General features: G+C 45.0%; 1 protein-coding gene across 3 annotated transcripts in view; it reads right to left on the reverse strand.

The window, feature by feature from the left end:
* The window catches only part of LOC139159908 (zinc finger protein 271-like), a 46208-nt gene that overhangs the window by 18097 nt on the left and 12063 nt on the right, over positions 1 to 16048 (reverse strand). For 2 of the 3 annotated variants that reach the window (XM_070737362.1, XM_070737361.1), the window contains exon 2: positions 253 to 4860. In XM_070737362.1, the coding sequence (XP_070593463.1) occupies positions 2443 to 4587 (2145 nt within the window). In that variant the 5' untranslated portion in view covers positions 4588 to 4860 and the 3' untranslated portion in view covers positions 253 to 2442. Of the gene's footprint in view, positions 1 to 252; positions 4861 to 16048 lie in introns of those variants that run through there. The other variant, XM_070737363.1, reaches the window with a different exon arrangement.

Raw genomic sequence — 16048 nt, forward strand, 5'->3', positions numbered from 1 at the left:
AGCGAGGAGCCGAAGATTGGGGGCGGCGCGGCTGTTTTAAAACATCGCCGCCGGCATGGGGGGCTTCCTAGCAGCCCCCCCAAACCCGGGTTGGGGGTCCAGGGGGTGCTGGCAAGCCCCCCATGCTGGCGGCGACGTTTTAAAACAGCCGCGCCGCCCCCAATCTTCGGCTCCTCGCTAGCGCTGCGGAAGTAAAAACACCATCTGCACATGCGCAGATGGTGTTTTTACTTCCGCAGCGCTACTTTGCGAAAACCCGCTCGTTGCGGGGGGTCCTGGAACGGAACCCTCGCAACGAGCGGGGGATCACTGTACTCCGATTGAGGATTCCTTTGGCCCAAGTGCATTATTTTACATTTGGAAACATTAAACTGCAGTTTCCATTGCTTTGACCATTTATCTAGTAAAGCTAAATCATTTACCATATTACAGACACCTCCAGGAATATCAACCCTATTGCACACTTTAGAGTCATCAGCAAATAGGCAAATCTTCCCTACCAAACCTGTGCTGCAGCTACAGAAAAAGCCAATTTGCCCCTAATCTGCATCAACAGAGGGCGGGGTGAATTCTAACTTATCTCAATGCTGGTTTGTTACCTCCTGCAACATATTTGTGTTGTGCACCATGCTGACATGCCACACACATGCGCAGTGCTGAAAACCCAGCTTCTGCGCATGCAAAGAAGCAAAAGAAAAGAGCTTCTGCATGTGCGCAGTAGCGAAAAACAGCTCATGTGCAGAAGTGAAAAACAAAATGGCGGCACCATAGAGTGTGTTAGTTCGGGGGCATGGCCAGCTTCAGCAAGAAGGGGGAAGTTCCTTCTATCTATTCTATAGAACCAGCAAAAGCCTACAACTGTCAGTGGGAATAATATCAAGATTACATGAAGTGTCAGTACTGCATTGTATTGCACTGGTAAAACTACAGCATCCACATTTGTGTACCGTGATACAGGAAAGATGTTGAGATTCTAGAAACAGTGCAAAGAATAGCAACAAAGACGACTGGGTGACTGAGTGTATGTAAAATGTGAAGATGAAGAGTTCCAGGCTTTGTGCCTTGACCAGGCACTTTCTCTGGGGCCTCCCACCTAGAGACCTTGTAGAAGCAAATAGGCCCGAAAGGCAGCTGAGCCTCCAAGTTGTCAGTGGCATTTAAAATTATGAATGTGGTGGTCCCTGGGGTCCAAAACCACCTGACAGATGGACAATAAACATAGAAACATAGAAGACTGACGGCAGAAAAAGACCTCATGGTCCATCTAGTCTGCCCTTATACTATTTCCTGTATTTTTATCTTACAATGGATATATGTTTATCCCAGGCATGTTTAAATTCAGTTACTGTGGATTTACCAACCACGTCTGCTGGAAGTTTGTTCCAAGGATCTACTACCCTTTCAGTGAAATAATATTTTCTCACGTTGCTTTTGATCTTTCCCCCAACTAACTTCAGATTGTGCCCCCTTGTTCTTGTGTTCACTTTCCTATTAAAAACACTTCCCTCCTGGACCTTATTTAACCCTTTAACATATTTAAATGTTTCGATCATGTCCCCCCTTTCCCTTCTGTCCTCCAGACTATACAGATTGAGTTCATTAAGTCTTTCCTGATATGTTTTATGCTTAAGACCTCCCACCATTCTTGTAGCCCGTCTTTGCACCCGTTCAATTTTGTCAATATCTTTTTGTAGGTGAGGTCTCCAGAACTGAGTAATAAGTAACAGAGGGAGAGATATCAGAAAGTGATCCTAGCCTGCGCTAGGATCAAAGAAATTCCCACAATCCCGAGGTAGCCAGTGTTCTGCTTAACGACTCGCACATTTGTTTAATGGCTGCATCATGGAGATCAGGGGTAGTTAACCAGAGCACTCTTGCTTAAGAGCCATTGCAAAATGCAACCATAATTGATAGCTTCCATTACATTTGCATGTCTAGACCTAATTGTATGCTGGCTTGGAGGACAACAGGAAAGAAGGTTGAAACCAGACATGAAAATTCCAAAATCAATATACAAAAATCACTACCGAATATCCTTTTTGAGGAATTCCACAACTTCTGCAAAAGGAAACATAACATTAACTTTTTGCAGAAAAGTTAAACAGGAATTAGCCTTTATGAAAGTACTGTAGCATTTTCTTTTCTCTCTCTCTCAACCTACAAATCTAATCCTAAGAGAGGTTGACTAAAAAGTATCAGGCCAGAATTCAAATAGTCAACTTCCCATCTATACTCCCAACTGGAAATCAGAAATAAATTCATAGAAACATAGAAGATTGACAGCAGAAAAAGACCTCATAGTCCATCTAGTCTGTCCTTATACTATTTCCTGTATTTTTATCTTAGAATGGATATATGTTTATCCCAGGAATGTTTGAATTCAGTTATTGTGGATTTACCAACCACGCCTGATGGAAGTTTGTTCCAGGCATCTACTACTCTTCACGCTTTTTCTAAATTCATCAATGTTTCCCTCATATGGATTTCCTTGTGTGCAATAAAAGACGATTTGTGCCTAAAGTACCGCCCACAGTCTGTACATCTGAAAGGTTTCTCCCCTGTGTGTAAACCTACGTGACTTAGAAGACTAGACCTACTACTGAAATCTTTCCCACAATCTGGACACTCATACGGTTTCTCTCCTGTGTGAGTCCTCTGGTGGATCACCAGGCTGGAATTCTGACTGAAAAGTTTCCCACAATCAGAACATTCAAAGGGTTTCTCTCCTGTGTGAATCCTTTGGTGTCTCACCAGGTTGGAATTCTGACTGAAGCCCTTGCCACAATCAGGACATTCAAAAGGTTTCTCTCCTGTGTGACTCCTCTGGTGTATTGCCAGGTCAGAACAGTGACTGAAGCTTTTTCCACAATCAGGACATTCATACGGTTTATCTCCTGTGTGAGTCCTCTGGTGTTTCACCAGGTTGAAATTCAGGCTGAAAGTTTTCCCACAATCATGACATTCATAGGGTTTCTCTCCTGTGTGAGTCCGCTGGTGTTTCACCAGGTTGGAATTCTGACTGAAAGTTTTCCCACAATCAGGGCATTCGAAGGGTTTCTCTCCTGTGTGAGTCCTCTGGTGTTTCACCAGGTCAGAACTGTAACTGAAACATTTCCCACACTCTAGACACTCATATGGTTTTTCGCCTGTGTGAGTCCTCTGGTGTTTCATCAGATCAGAACGGTAACTGAACGTTTTCCCACACTCTAGACATTCATAGGGTTTTTCTCCTCTGTGAATCCTCTGGTGTATCAACAGGTCAGAATTTAGAGGGAAACTTTTCCCACATTCTGAACATTCATATGGTTTCTCTCTTGTGTGAATCCTCTGGTGCTTCACCAGGTTGGAATTCTTACTGAAACATTTCCCACAATCAAGACATTCATAAGGTTTCTCTCCTGTGTGAGTCCTCTGGTGAATCACCAGATGGGAATTCTGACTGAAACTTTTTCCACAGTCAGGGCATCCAAAGGGTTTCTCCCCTGTGTGAATCCTCTGGTGTATCACCAGGTTGGAATTCAAACTGAAACTTTTTCCACAATCGGGACATTCAAAGGGTTTCTCTCCTGTGTGAGTCCTCTGGTGTTTCAACAGGCTGGAATTCTGACTGAAACGTTTCCCACAATCAGCACATGCAAAAGGTTTCTCTCCTGTGTGAGTCCTCTGGTGAATCACCAGGTGGGAATTTGCGATGAAACCTTTCCCACAATCAGTACATATGTACGATTTCTTTCCTGTGTATGTCTTGTGCTTTATCATCAGGTGGGAATTTGGACCAAAACCTTTACTATGATCAGAATATTCAAATGGTTTCTCTTCTGTGTGAATCATTCGGTGTTTCATCATGCTATATTTCTGCCTGAAACATTTCCCACAGTCAGGACATTCAAAAGGTTTCTCTCCTGTGTGAGTCCTCTGGTGTATCACTAGGAGGGAATTTGCCGTAAAACTTTTCCCACAATCAGGACACACATATGATTTCTTCTCTGTGTACGTCCTGCGGTATATTACCAGGTGGGAATTCGGATCAAAACTTTTACTACAACCAGGGTACTCAAATGGTTTGTCTTCTATATGAGTCCTCTGGTGTTTCATCATGCTAGACTTCTGACCGAAACGTTTCCCGCAAACAGCACATTCAAAGGGTTTATCTCCAATGTGAGACTTCTGGTGTATTACCAGGTGGGAATCCGACATAAAACTTTTCCCACAAATAGGGCAGTCATAGAGTTTCTCCCTGATGTGAATCTTCTGATGTATCTCCAATTCGTCACTGTCGCTAAAGCATTGATCACATTCGGAGCACTTGTAGAGCATCTCTCCTGTGTGGGTCCTTTCGTGATCCACAAGGGAGCTGTTCTGACCAAAGATTTTGCCACATTCAGATAATTTGTTTGGCTGTTCTCCAGAGTGGATTGTGCCGTCCGTAATCAGCTCTGATTTGCAATCTGTTATTTTTCCATAATAGGCAGATCTATGGAACTTCTTCACCACTGATATTCTCGAAGAGGTCAAAAATATGTGTGACCCTTGTTGGATGGAGCTTGGATTCAAGCTATTTTCTTCCTCACGGGGTGAAGCCTCCATTACTGTCTCCCCAGATACTTCACTCTCTTTCTAAATGTAAAAAAATAATCTTTCTTGACTTGTCCTGTAATGCTTCCTTGTGTTTCTTATTCCAGCTTGAAGTCTCTCTTGATTTTCTCTCTTTTGTCTATCGCCGCCTAGTGAAGGAGAAGAACTGTATATTTTTCCAAAGGAAATGGAAAATATTTTGATTTCTGTATTGATTTTCTTTCCTTTTCAAAGTTGCTTGTTATTCTCAGTTGTCCAGCGTGCTCTTATTGCCATCCTCCTTTTCTGTAAGATTCAAATAAAAAAGTAACATTTTTAATAAAATGGTTGAAGAATGTGTGAAAAAATAAATAAAAGTATGCATAACATAGAAACATAGAAACATAGAAGTCTGACGGCAGAAAAAGACCTCATGGTCCATCTAGTCTGCCCTTATACTATTTTCTGTATTTTATCTTAGGATGGATATATGTTTATCCCAGGCATGTTTAAATTCAGTTACTGTGGATTTATCTACCACATCTGCTGGAAGTTTGTTCCAAGGATCTACTACTCTTTCAGTAAAATAATATTTTCTCATGTTGCTTTTGATCTTTCCCCCAACTAACTTCAGATTGTGTCCCCTTGTTCTTGTGTTCACTTTCCTATTAAAAACACTTCCCTCCTGGACCTTATTTAACCCTTTAATATATTTAAATGTTTCGATCATGTCCCCCCTTTTCCTTCTGTCCTCCAGACTATACAGATTGAGTTCATTAAGTCTTTCCTGATACGTTTTATGCTTAAGACCTTCCACCATTCTTGTAGCCCGTCTTTGGACCCGTTCAATTTTGTCAATATCTTTTTGTAGGTGAGGTCTCCAGAACTGAACACAGTATTCCAAATGTGGTCTCACCATCATTCTATATAGTGGGATCATAATCTCCCTCTTCCTCCTTGTTATACCTCTAGCTATGCAGCCAAGCATCCTACTTGCTTTCCCTACCGCCTGACTGCACTGTTCACCCATTTTGAGACTGTCAGAAATCACTACCCCTAAATCCTTTTCTTTTGAAGTATTTGCCAACACTGAACTGCCAATACAATACTCAGATTGAGGATTCCTTTTCCCCAAGTGCATTATTTTACATTTGGAAACATTAAACTGCAGTTTCCATTGCTTAGACCATTTATCTAGTAAAGCTAAATCATTTACCATGCCATAATGGTAAAATAATTTCTTACATTAATTATGATAGGGTTGATCTATTAAAGATCGCCATGATCCAAGTTCAAATATCCATTCAATCGTGAAATATACTTGTTAACAGATTCTTAGCAATACAATTATCAGGTAGAATCCTTGCAATTAAGAGAATTGTTTTACCGAAGATACTTTTACTGTTATAGACCTTACCAAAACTTGTAACTGATACTCCATTTAAACAATAGACATCTGTACGTTTATATGGCATTACAGGAAAAACCAAGAATTAAATATAAATTATTGCAAGACGCTAGGAAATAGGAGATTTGGCCTTATCAGATTTGCAACTGTAATTTACTACTTGTTATTTTGGTACTATTCACGCAAAAAGAGTGAGTGACTCTCCAAAATAAGAGTTATTGAGCTACAGGGCCATGAATTAAGATTTGGATGGCATGGCTATATATAGGCTGATAAGGTTAAAGCAAAATTTGATTTTAATAATCACTTTTTAAAGCATGTAATCTTAAGAGATTGGAATAAATAAAGTAAGTTTCTTTGCAAAGTTTTTTTTTTAGAAAAGAAATAGTGGTAAGGCCAGACTAGTAGACTTATGGTCAAATAACAGCTTTCAATTATGTTGACCCTATCCTCAAGTTTACACAGAAGTTAGAATAAAAATGGTGTGTTTGCCATTGATTTACATATTTACAATTGGAAAAAAAATTAAACTAGACAAAAGGAGATGTGGATTTGAATTTGCAAAAAATGAATTGGAAATTCTATTTTGTGGTAGCGATGAACATATTATTACTAAAGTTTATATATTGTTATTGAAACTGAACTTAGAAAATGAGTATGTAAATCAGAGGTCTTCAAACTTGGCAACTTTAAGACTTGTGGACTTCAACTCCCAAAATTCTCCAGCCAGCAATGTCACCCAAAAGGTAGAGGAGGCAACAAGAGGGACAGATACAGTAGACCAGTGTTTCCCAACCTTGGCAACTTGAAGAAATCTGGACTTCAACTCCCAGAATTCCCCAGCCAGCATTCGCTGGCTAGGGAATTCTGGGAGTTGAAGTCCAGATATCTTCAAGTTGCCAAGGTTGGGAAACACTGCACTAGACCTTATTCTTACCAATAGAGAAGATGTGAAAGAGGGAGTTGAAGTTGTTTGAACTTTGGCTGAGAGTGACCATGTCATATTGGAATTCAATATAAGACAGACACAAACAACAGAATACAGTGGTGCCTCTACTTAAGAACTCAATTTGTTCCGTGACCAGGTTCTTAAGTAGAAATGTTCTTAAGAAGAAGCAATTTTCCCCATAGGAATCAATGTAAAAACAAATAATGTGTGCAAACCCATTAGGAAAAAAAATAAAAGCTCGGAATTTGGGTGGTGTTGTGGTTAGCTCTGGCCCAGCTCCTGCCCCAAGGACTGTGGATGTGGGGGGAGACATCCACATGCTGCAGGCCTGTTTTGCCCCCCGGTGGAATCTGCTGATGAAGGTTCCTCTGACCAAGAAGACATGAGTGACAGGGAGGAGGAGAGTGTGGCAGACAGCTCAGAAGGAGATAAATTATCTAGCTCCTCCTTGGATTCAGAACAAGAGTTAATGATACAGCCACGCATGCGGAGAGCGATGCATAGGCAACAACAACTGAGAGATTATTATCAAAGAAAATGAGGCCACCTGTGGTTGGGTGGGGCTGTGGTAATTAGTGAGGCTGCTATAAATAGCAGCCTGTGGGTTTGGCCATTGTGGAGGATTATCTGATCCTTGTGTTTCGTGACTGCTTTACTGACTTTGACTTTTTGTGTGCTGATTGTTCCCCGCTTTGAAACTAAACCAGAGCAAAGTGTGTGTCACTTTGTGAAAGAAGAAGGACTGTGAATGGCCTCACAGCTGCAAGCTAAGTATCAAGGACTGATAAGGGACTTGTACAAATTACCAGTTTGTTTGGAGACGAGTGCTCTCTGCTATACCAAAAGAGGGCTTGGTTTAAGTGAATTTTCATTATAAAGAACATTGTTTTGAATTTTCAAATGTGTGTGTGTCTGAAATTTGTACCTGTGAATTTTTGGGAGGATTCTACCAGAGAACCCGACAGAACAGGTAGGAGAAGGAGGAGGAAGACGAGGAGGAGGAAGAGAGTCGCTGCCGAAGGAAGAAGGTGAGGTGAGTGGTATCAAAAAAAATCTAAAACTTTAAGGCTTTAAAAAAAAGAGCGACTCTGAGGCGGAGGGGAGTAGCACACACCTCCAATACACCCGGCACGAGGCTGCCTCCCATACACTGGCTACTGCTGCTGCTACCTGCTGCCTCTTCCTTTCCATGCTGAAGGGCTCCCCTCTCCTCTCGCTCACTCGCTTTGTAGCCGGCGCCTTTCCTTTGCTGTGTTGATTCCTCGGCTGCCCAGAGTGAAGGAAGCATTTCTTTTCTATGGCCCCTTGCAGAATATCTCCGGGACCGCCTTCTGCCTCACGAATCCCAGCGACTGGTTAGGTCCCACAGAGTTGGCCTTCTCCGGGTCCCGTCGACTAAACAATGTCATTTGGCGGGTCCCAGGGGAAGAGCCTTTTCTGTGGTGGCCCCAACTCTCTGGAACCAGCTCCCCCCAGAGATTAGAACTGCCCCCACCCTCCTTACCTTTCATAAACTCCTTAAAACCCACCTTTGCCAACAGGCATGGGGGAATTGAAATATCTCCCCCGGGCCTATACAATTTATGTATGGTATGTCTGTGTGTATGTCTGTTTAATAACGGGGTTTTAAAAAATGTTTTTCAATTATTAGATTTGTCATGAATTGTTTTATTGCTGTTGTGAGCCGCCCTTAGTCTATGGAGAGGAGCAGCATACAAATCTAATTAATAATAATAATAATAATAATAATAATAATAATAATAATAATAATAATTTATTCCCTCTCCAAGCACCCAGAGAAAGGAAAATGCTTTGTTTGCTCCGGGCTGCCAAAGCTTCCTTAAGCACCACTGAAAGGCTCCTCTGGCAGCCCAGAAAAGCCCAAGATGGCCTGGATTAAAGCGGGAATGTCAGGAAACTGGCCGGGCCTTCATGCCGTTCTCAAATTTCCTGGGAAACTTTTCTGGGCTCGGGCTCTTAAGTAGAAAATGTTTCTTAAGAAGAGGCAAAAAAAATCTAGAAAAGTTCTTAATAGAGGCGGTCTTAAGTAGAGGTACCACTGTATAATCAAACCAGCGCCTTAGACTTTAAAAGAGTTGATTTTAACAAACACAATGAGATTTTGGGAAGGATTCCATGCATGAAAATTTTCAAAGGAAAATCAACTCTAGAAACATAGGAACATAGAAGACTGACGGCAGAAAAAGACCTCATGATCCATCTAGTCTGTCCTTATACTATTTTCTGTATTTTATCTTAGGATGGATATATGTTTATCCCAGGCATGTTTAAATTCAGTTACTGTGGATTTACCAACCACGTCTGCTGGAAGTTTGTTCCAAGGATCTACAGTACTACTCTTTCAGTAAAATAATATTTTCTCATGTTGCTTTTGATCTTTCCCCCAACTAACTTCAGATTGTGCCCCCTTGTTCTTGTGTTCATTTTCCTATTAAAAACACTTCCCTCCTGAACCTTATTTAACCCTTTAATATATTTAAATGTTTCGATCATGTCCCCCCTTTTCCTTCTGTCCTCCAGACTATACAGATTGAGTTCATGAAGTCTTTCCTGATACGTTTTATGCTTAAGACCTTCCACCATTCTTGTAGCCCGTCTTTGGACCCGTTCAATTTTGTCAATATCTTTTTGTAGGTGAGGTCTCCAGAACTGAACACAGTATTGCAAATGTGGTCTCACCAGCGCTCTATATAGTGGGATCATAATCTCCCTCTTCTCCAAGGAGCTTGGAAAACCCTGAAAAATATGATAATAAAAGCCCAGTCCAGCTCAATACCACTGAAAAAGAAAAACCAAAAAACCCAAGAAGCCAACACAAGCAGGTGCGGGTTCTTCTTATCTTCCTCCTGGTGTGCTGGGTGCACATTACAAAGTTTTGCACACATGCGCACTATGCTCATGCATGTCCCCAGTGCGATTTTGCTTCCATGCATGCACAGAGGGATGGTTTTCCTTCCGCGCATGCTCAGAGACCCAAAAAGTCACCAAAAATTAGAAAAAAAGATGGCGGCGCATACTGACCGGCAAAGACAGCATCGCAGCCATCGCACAAAAATTGTTCAATCAATGGGCCACTACGTGAATGGCATACTGGACTACACAGGTAGAAAACCACCTCTGAACATGTTTGTCAAAAACAGATGATGCCAAACAAATCTTATCTTACAAAACCTTATTACAACCACACTTGGAATACAGTGATCCCTCGGGTTTCGCGAGGGTTCCGTTCCAAGACCCCTCGTGAAACTCGATTTTTCGCGATATAGCGGTGCGGAAGTAAAACACCATCTGCGCATGCGCGCCCTTTTTTTTCATGGCCGCACATGCGCAGATGGTGGAGTTTGCGTGTGGGCGGCGGGGAAGACCCAGGGAAGGTTCCTTCGGCCGCCCAACAGCTGATCTGCTCTGCAGCGCAGCAGCAGCGAGGAGCCGAAGATGGGGTTTCCCCATTACCCAGGCAACGGGGAAACCCCATCTTCGGCTTGCTGCTTGCCCGTTCACCCGCCCGCTCGGCCGCTCGCTTGCCCGTTCACCCGCCCGCCCGGCCGCTCCGCTTGCCCGTTCGGCCGCCCACCCGGCCGCTCCGCTTGCCCGTTCGTCCGCCCGGCCGCTCCGCTTGCCCGTTCTCCCGCCCGCCCGGCCGCTCCGCTTGCCCGTTCGCCCGCCCGCCCGGCCGCTCCGCTTGCCCGTTCGCCCGCCCGGCCGCTCCGCTTGCCCGTTCTCCCGCCCGCCCGGCCGCTCTGCTTGCCCGTTCACCTGCCCGCCCGGCTGCTCGCTTGCCCGTTCACCCGCCCGCCCGGCCGCTCTGCTTGCCCGTTCACCCGCCCGCCCGGCCGCTCCGCTTGCCCGTTCTCCCGCCCGCCCGGCCGCTCTGCTTGCCTGTTCGCCCGCCCGCCCGGCTGCTCGCTTGCCCGTTCACCCGCCCGCCCGGCCGCTCCGCTTGCCCGTTCACCCGCCCCGCCCGGCTGCTCGCTTGCCGCTCGAGAGCAAGAGGGGGAGAGATAGAGAAAGAGAGAGAAGGAAAGAAAGAGATGAGAGAGGGAGGAAGAGAGTGTGAGAGAGGAAGAAGCAAGATAGAGAAAGAGAGAGAGAGAGAAAGATGAGAAAGGAAGGGAGTGACGTCATCGGGTGGAAAAATCGCGATATAGCGTTTCGCAAAGATCGAGATCGCGAAACTCGGGGGATCACTGTACTGCTTTCAGTTTTGGTCACAATATAAAACAGATGTTGAGACTCTGGAACAATACAGAGAAGAGCAACAAAAATGACCAGGGGGGGACAGAGACTAAAACGCATGAAGAATGATTGCAGGAATTGAGTATGCCTAGTCTAGTGAAAAGAATAGGGAGCTATTGTAGCTAGTGTTGTATTTCAGGGGTTGCCACAAAGATAGAAACATAGAAGTCTGACGGCAGAAAAAGACCTTATGCTCCATCTAGTCTGCCCTTATACTATTTTCTGTATTTTATCTTAGGATGGATATATGTTTATCCCAGGCATGTTTAAATTCAGTGACTGTGGATTTACCAACCACGTCTGCTGGAAATTTGTTCCAAGGATCTACTACTCTTTCAGTGAAATAATATTTTCTCACGTTGCTTTTGATCTTTCCCCCAACTAACCTCAGATTGTGTCCCCTTGTTCTTGTGTTCACTTTCCTATTAAAAACACTTCCCTCCTGGACCTTATTTAACCCTTTAACATATTTAAATGTTTCGATCATGTCCCCCCTTTTCCTTCTGTCCTCCAGACTATACAGATTGAGTTCATTAAGTCTTTCCTGATACGTTTTATGCTTAAGACCTTCCACCATTCTTGTAGCCCGTCTTTGGACCCGTTCAATTTTGTCAATATCTTTTTGTAATTGAGGTTAAAGTCAGCTTAACTTCTTAAAGTTAAAACTTCTTAAAGATAAAACCAAAGAGCCTTCTCTGTGGAGCCCCCGGCCCTCTGGAATCAACTCCCCCCAGTGATTCGCACTGCCCCCACCCTCCTTGCCTCCCGTAAGAATTTGAAAACACATTTAGGTCGCCAGATCTAGAGTCACTAGACCCCAGCCTCTGCCCAATGAATATAATCTGGTGTGATAGTATGTGTTTCTTTGATTTTAAATGTTTAGTTTTTAAGAAAATTTTAAATTGATTATTCTATTAATTGGCCTAGAAATTTTTTATTTATTGTATTTTTACTGAAATGTTGTAAGCCGCCGCGAGTCCACAGAGGGACGGCATATAAGTTCAATAAATAAATACATACACGGGGAGAGCACGGGGGTATTGTGCACATACATGGGGGAGCACGGGGGTCAGGAGAGCATGGGGCATGAATGCATGCATGCATGGGAGAATCATACACCCATGCACAATGGGCAGGGAAGTGCGGAGGGTCACACACGCATGCAGAGGGGGTGGGGGAGCATGGGGGGGTCAATATGCTGGCTCGGTTTAAAAGTGCTATTGCTAACATGTTGTAAGCCGCCCTGAGTCTAAGGAGAAGGGCGGCATAAAAATTGAATAAATAAATAAATAAATAGAATAAATAAATATCTGCTGGCACGCAAGCAAGCAGTTGCCCTAGCTCAGTTCCAACGTGCATGTGTGTGCTTTTTGGCTTGCACAGAGGTTGTGGGAAGGCATCTTTGGCTTCCAGAAAGCTTCCATGCGGAGTGAGGGAGGGTGTTTTTACCCTCTCCTGGCTCCAGGGAAGCCTTTGGAGCTTGGGAAGGGGGAAAAACGAGCCTCCTGGGCCCACCAGAAGTTGGGAAACAGGCTGTTTCCAGCCTCCAGAGGCCCTCCAGGGGGCAGAGGAAGCCGTTTTCGCCCTCCCCAGGCATTGAATTATGTGTGTGGGCACTCACACAGGCACGATAGCATGCACGCACACTTTTTTGGCATCCGAGGGAAAAAAAAGTTCGCCATCACTGGATTAGATGACCTCAAAGATCCATTCCAACTCTGTCTATGGAGAGTCTTCATCGTCTAGGTCAGTGGTTCTCAACCTTCCTAATGCCGTGACCCTTTAGTACAGTTCCCCAACCATAACATTAGGAAACTCAGGGGTGAATTCTAACTTACTTCACTGCCGTTTCACTTCCTCCTGTGCTGCATGGTTGCGCCTTGTGGGCGCATGTGCACTTTGCGCGTGCGTGCATGCACGGTGCCATTTTTTTTAAAAATTGCAAAAAAACAGAGAGCTAAAAACAACATGTGCAGTGCTGGAAATTCCGCTTCTTCAGAAGTTTCCATAGTACATATTTGGAACTTAGTTACAACAGCACTTCTTATTGATTGGGCCCCCTATGACAATCATTAAGTGTTGTACCCCATAATTCTTGACAAATGTATACAGTGTTCCCTCGCTTTGCGCGGGGGATGCGTTCCAAGGCCACCCGCAAAAGTCGAATTTCCGCAAAGTAGAGATGCGGAAGTAAATGCACTATTTTTGGCTATGAACAGTATCACAAGCCTTCCCTTCACACTTTAAACCCCTAAATTGCAATTTTCCATTCCCTTAGCAGCCATTTAGATTATTACTCACCATGTTTATTTATTAAAGTTTATTTAAAAAAAAATTATTAAAGGCAGACGAAAGTTTGGCGATGACATATGACGTCATCAGGTGGGAAAAACTGTGGTATAGGGAAAAAACCCACAAAGTATTTTTTAATTAATATTTTTGAAAAACCATGGTATAGACTTTCAGCAAAGTTCGAACCCGTGAAAATCAAGGGAACACTGTATATATATGTATGTATGTGTGTGTCTGTGCACATACATACATATGTATATATATACATACCGTATTTTCCGGCGTATAAGACGACTTTTTAACCCCTGAAAATCTTTTCCAAAGTGGGGGGGTCGTCTTGTACGCCGGATATAGGACAGTGGCGCCGATATTTGCGATCGCTGGGAGGGGCGAGAACACCGCCTCCCAGCTGGGCGAGCCTGCGCTGCGCTCAGGCTCGCCCACACGCTGCCTTTGGCAGCACAAGCGTGCCTGTCCGGCCGGGGAAGAATCGCCCCTGCCGGACGTCAGTTTCAGCTGGGGGGGGGCGAGAACACCGCCTCCCAGCTGGGCGAGCCTGCGCTCTGCTCAGACTTGCCCACACGCTGCCTTCGGCAGCACAAGCGTGCCTGTCCGGCCGGGGAAGAATCACCCCGGCCGGACATCAGTTTCAGCTGGGGGGGGGCATAACACCGCCTCCCAGCTGGGCGAGCCTGCGCTCCGCTCAGACTCGCCCACACGCTGCCTTCGGCAGCACAAGCGTGCCTGTCCGGCCGGGGAAAAATCGCCCCCGGCCGGACGTCAGTTTCAGCTGGGGGGGGGCCAGAACACCGCCTCCCAGCTGGGCGAGCCTGCGCTCCGCTCAGACTCGCCCACACGCTGCCTTCGGCAGCACAAGTGTGCCTGTCCGGCCGGGGAAGAATCGCCCTGGCCGGACGTCAGTTTCAGCCTGGGGGGGGGGGGGGCGAGAACACCGCCTCCCAGCTGGGCGAGCCTGCGCTCCGCTCAGACTCGCCCACACGCTGCCTTTGGCAGCACAAGCGTGCCTGTCCGGCCGGGGAAGAATCGCCCCGGCCGGACGTCAGTTTCAGCTGGGGGGGCGCGAACACCGCCTCCCAGCTGGGCGAGCCTGAACGGAGCGCAGGCTCGCTCACACACTGCCTGTCCGGCCGGGGAAGAATCGCCCCGACCGGACGTCAGTTTCAGCTGGGGGGGCGCGAACACCGCCTCCCAGCTGGGCGAGCCTGCGCAAAGCGCAGGCTCGCCCACACGCCGCCGTCCGTGCCTCAGTTCCGTGAGAGAGGGGGGGAGAGAAAGAGATAGCAAGAGAGGGAGAGAGAGGGGGGGTTAGCAACAGAGGGACAGAGAGAAAGAGAGAGGGGGGATAGCAACAGAGGGAGAAAGAGAAGGAGAAAGAGAGAGGGAGAGGGGGCAGAAAGAGAAAGAAAGAGATAGCAAGAGAGGGAGAGGGAGAAAGATAGAGGGGGGAAAGCAACAGAGGGAGAGAGAGAAAGAGAGAGGGAGAGAGGGGGGAAAGAAAGAGAGAAAGAGATAGCAAGAGAGGGAGAGAGAGAAAGAGAGAGGGAGAGAAAGAGATGGCAAGAGAGGGAGAGAAAGATAGAGGGGAGATAGCAACAGAGGGAGAGAGAAAGAGAGAGGGAGAGAGGGGGGAAAGAAAGAGAGAAAGAGAGAGCAAAAGAGGGGGAGAGAGAAAGAGAGAGGGAGAGAAAGAGATGGCAAGAGAGGGAGAGAGAGAGGGAGAGAGGGGAGACAGAAAGAGAGAGAAAGAGATAGTAAGAGAAGGAGAGAGGGGGGGAGAGAAAGAGAGAAAGCAAAAAAAAAAGAGAGAAAGAGAGATAGCAAGAAAGAAAGAGAGGGAGAGAGAGGGGGAGAGAGAAAGACTTTGATCTTTTCCCCAGGTATTTTTGTACCTACTTGACCAACATTATTAGTGGTTGCAAAATTGAATGTATGAACTTGTTCATTTCAATAAAAAGAGCCAGGGAAATGATTGAATGTTAAACTGGATGCATTTATTTCTGCCTGTTTGTATTTGTTCTTATGTTTAACCATTGAAAATGTACTTTTCCTCCAAAAAGAATCATCTTTTCATATTTCTTAGGCAACATTTTAAAATAACTTTAAAAGCTGAGGTCATATTATTCACCCTGCTCTGTATCATAGCACACTGCACAGTACTGAAAATTGGCAGGGTCACTAATGGTAAACCCGACAAGTTAAAATCTGTTTAAGTGACATTGCAAGAGGATAAAGACAAGTGCGGAAAGAGGAAAAAATGGATGGGCTGTTTGGATTGCGATATCATGATATCACATACAGATTCTCATTCCATAATAGATTCTCACATAGGTGTCAGCATGCTGCATGTTAGACTGAAAGATACCTGCAGAATAGATGGTAGGAGAAAGGAAAATAGCCAGGTTCACCTTTTTGTGTTGACAAATTATGATGAGTTATAATAATAAACTTAATTGTGGTGAGGAGAAATATGAGAGGCAGACAAGACAGATAGACAGAGACATATGGAGAGATAGACAGAAGAGTGCTCCCACTTGGCTCTCTCTCTCTAAATAATTCATTCATAATTT

Source organism: Erythrolamprus reginae, chromosome 2, assembly GCF_031021105.1.
Source record: "Erythrolamprus reginae isolate rEryReg1 chromosome 2, rEryReg1.hap1, whole genome shotgun sequence".
Lineage (NCBI taxonomy): Eukaryota > Metazoa > Chordata > Lepidosauria > Squamata > Dipsadidae > Erythrolamprus > Erythrolamprus reginae.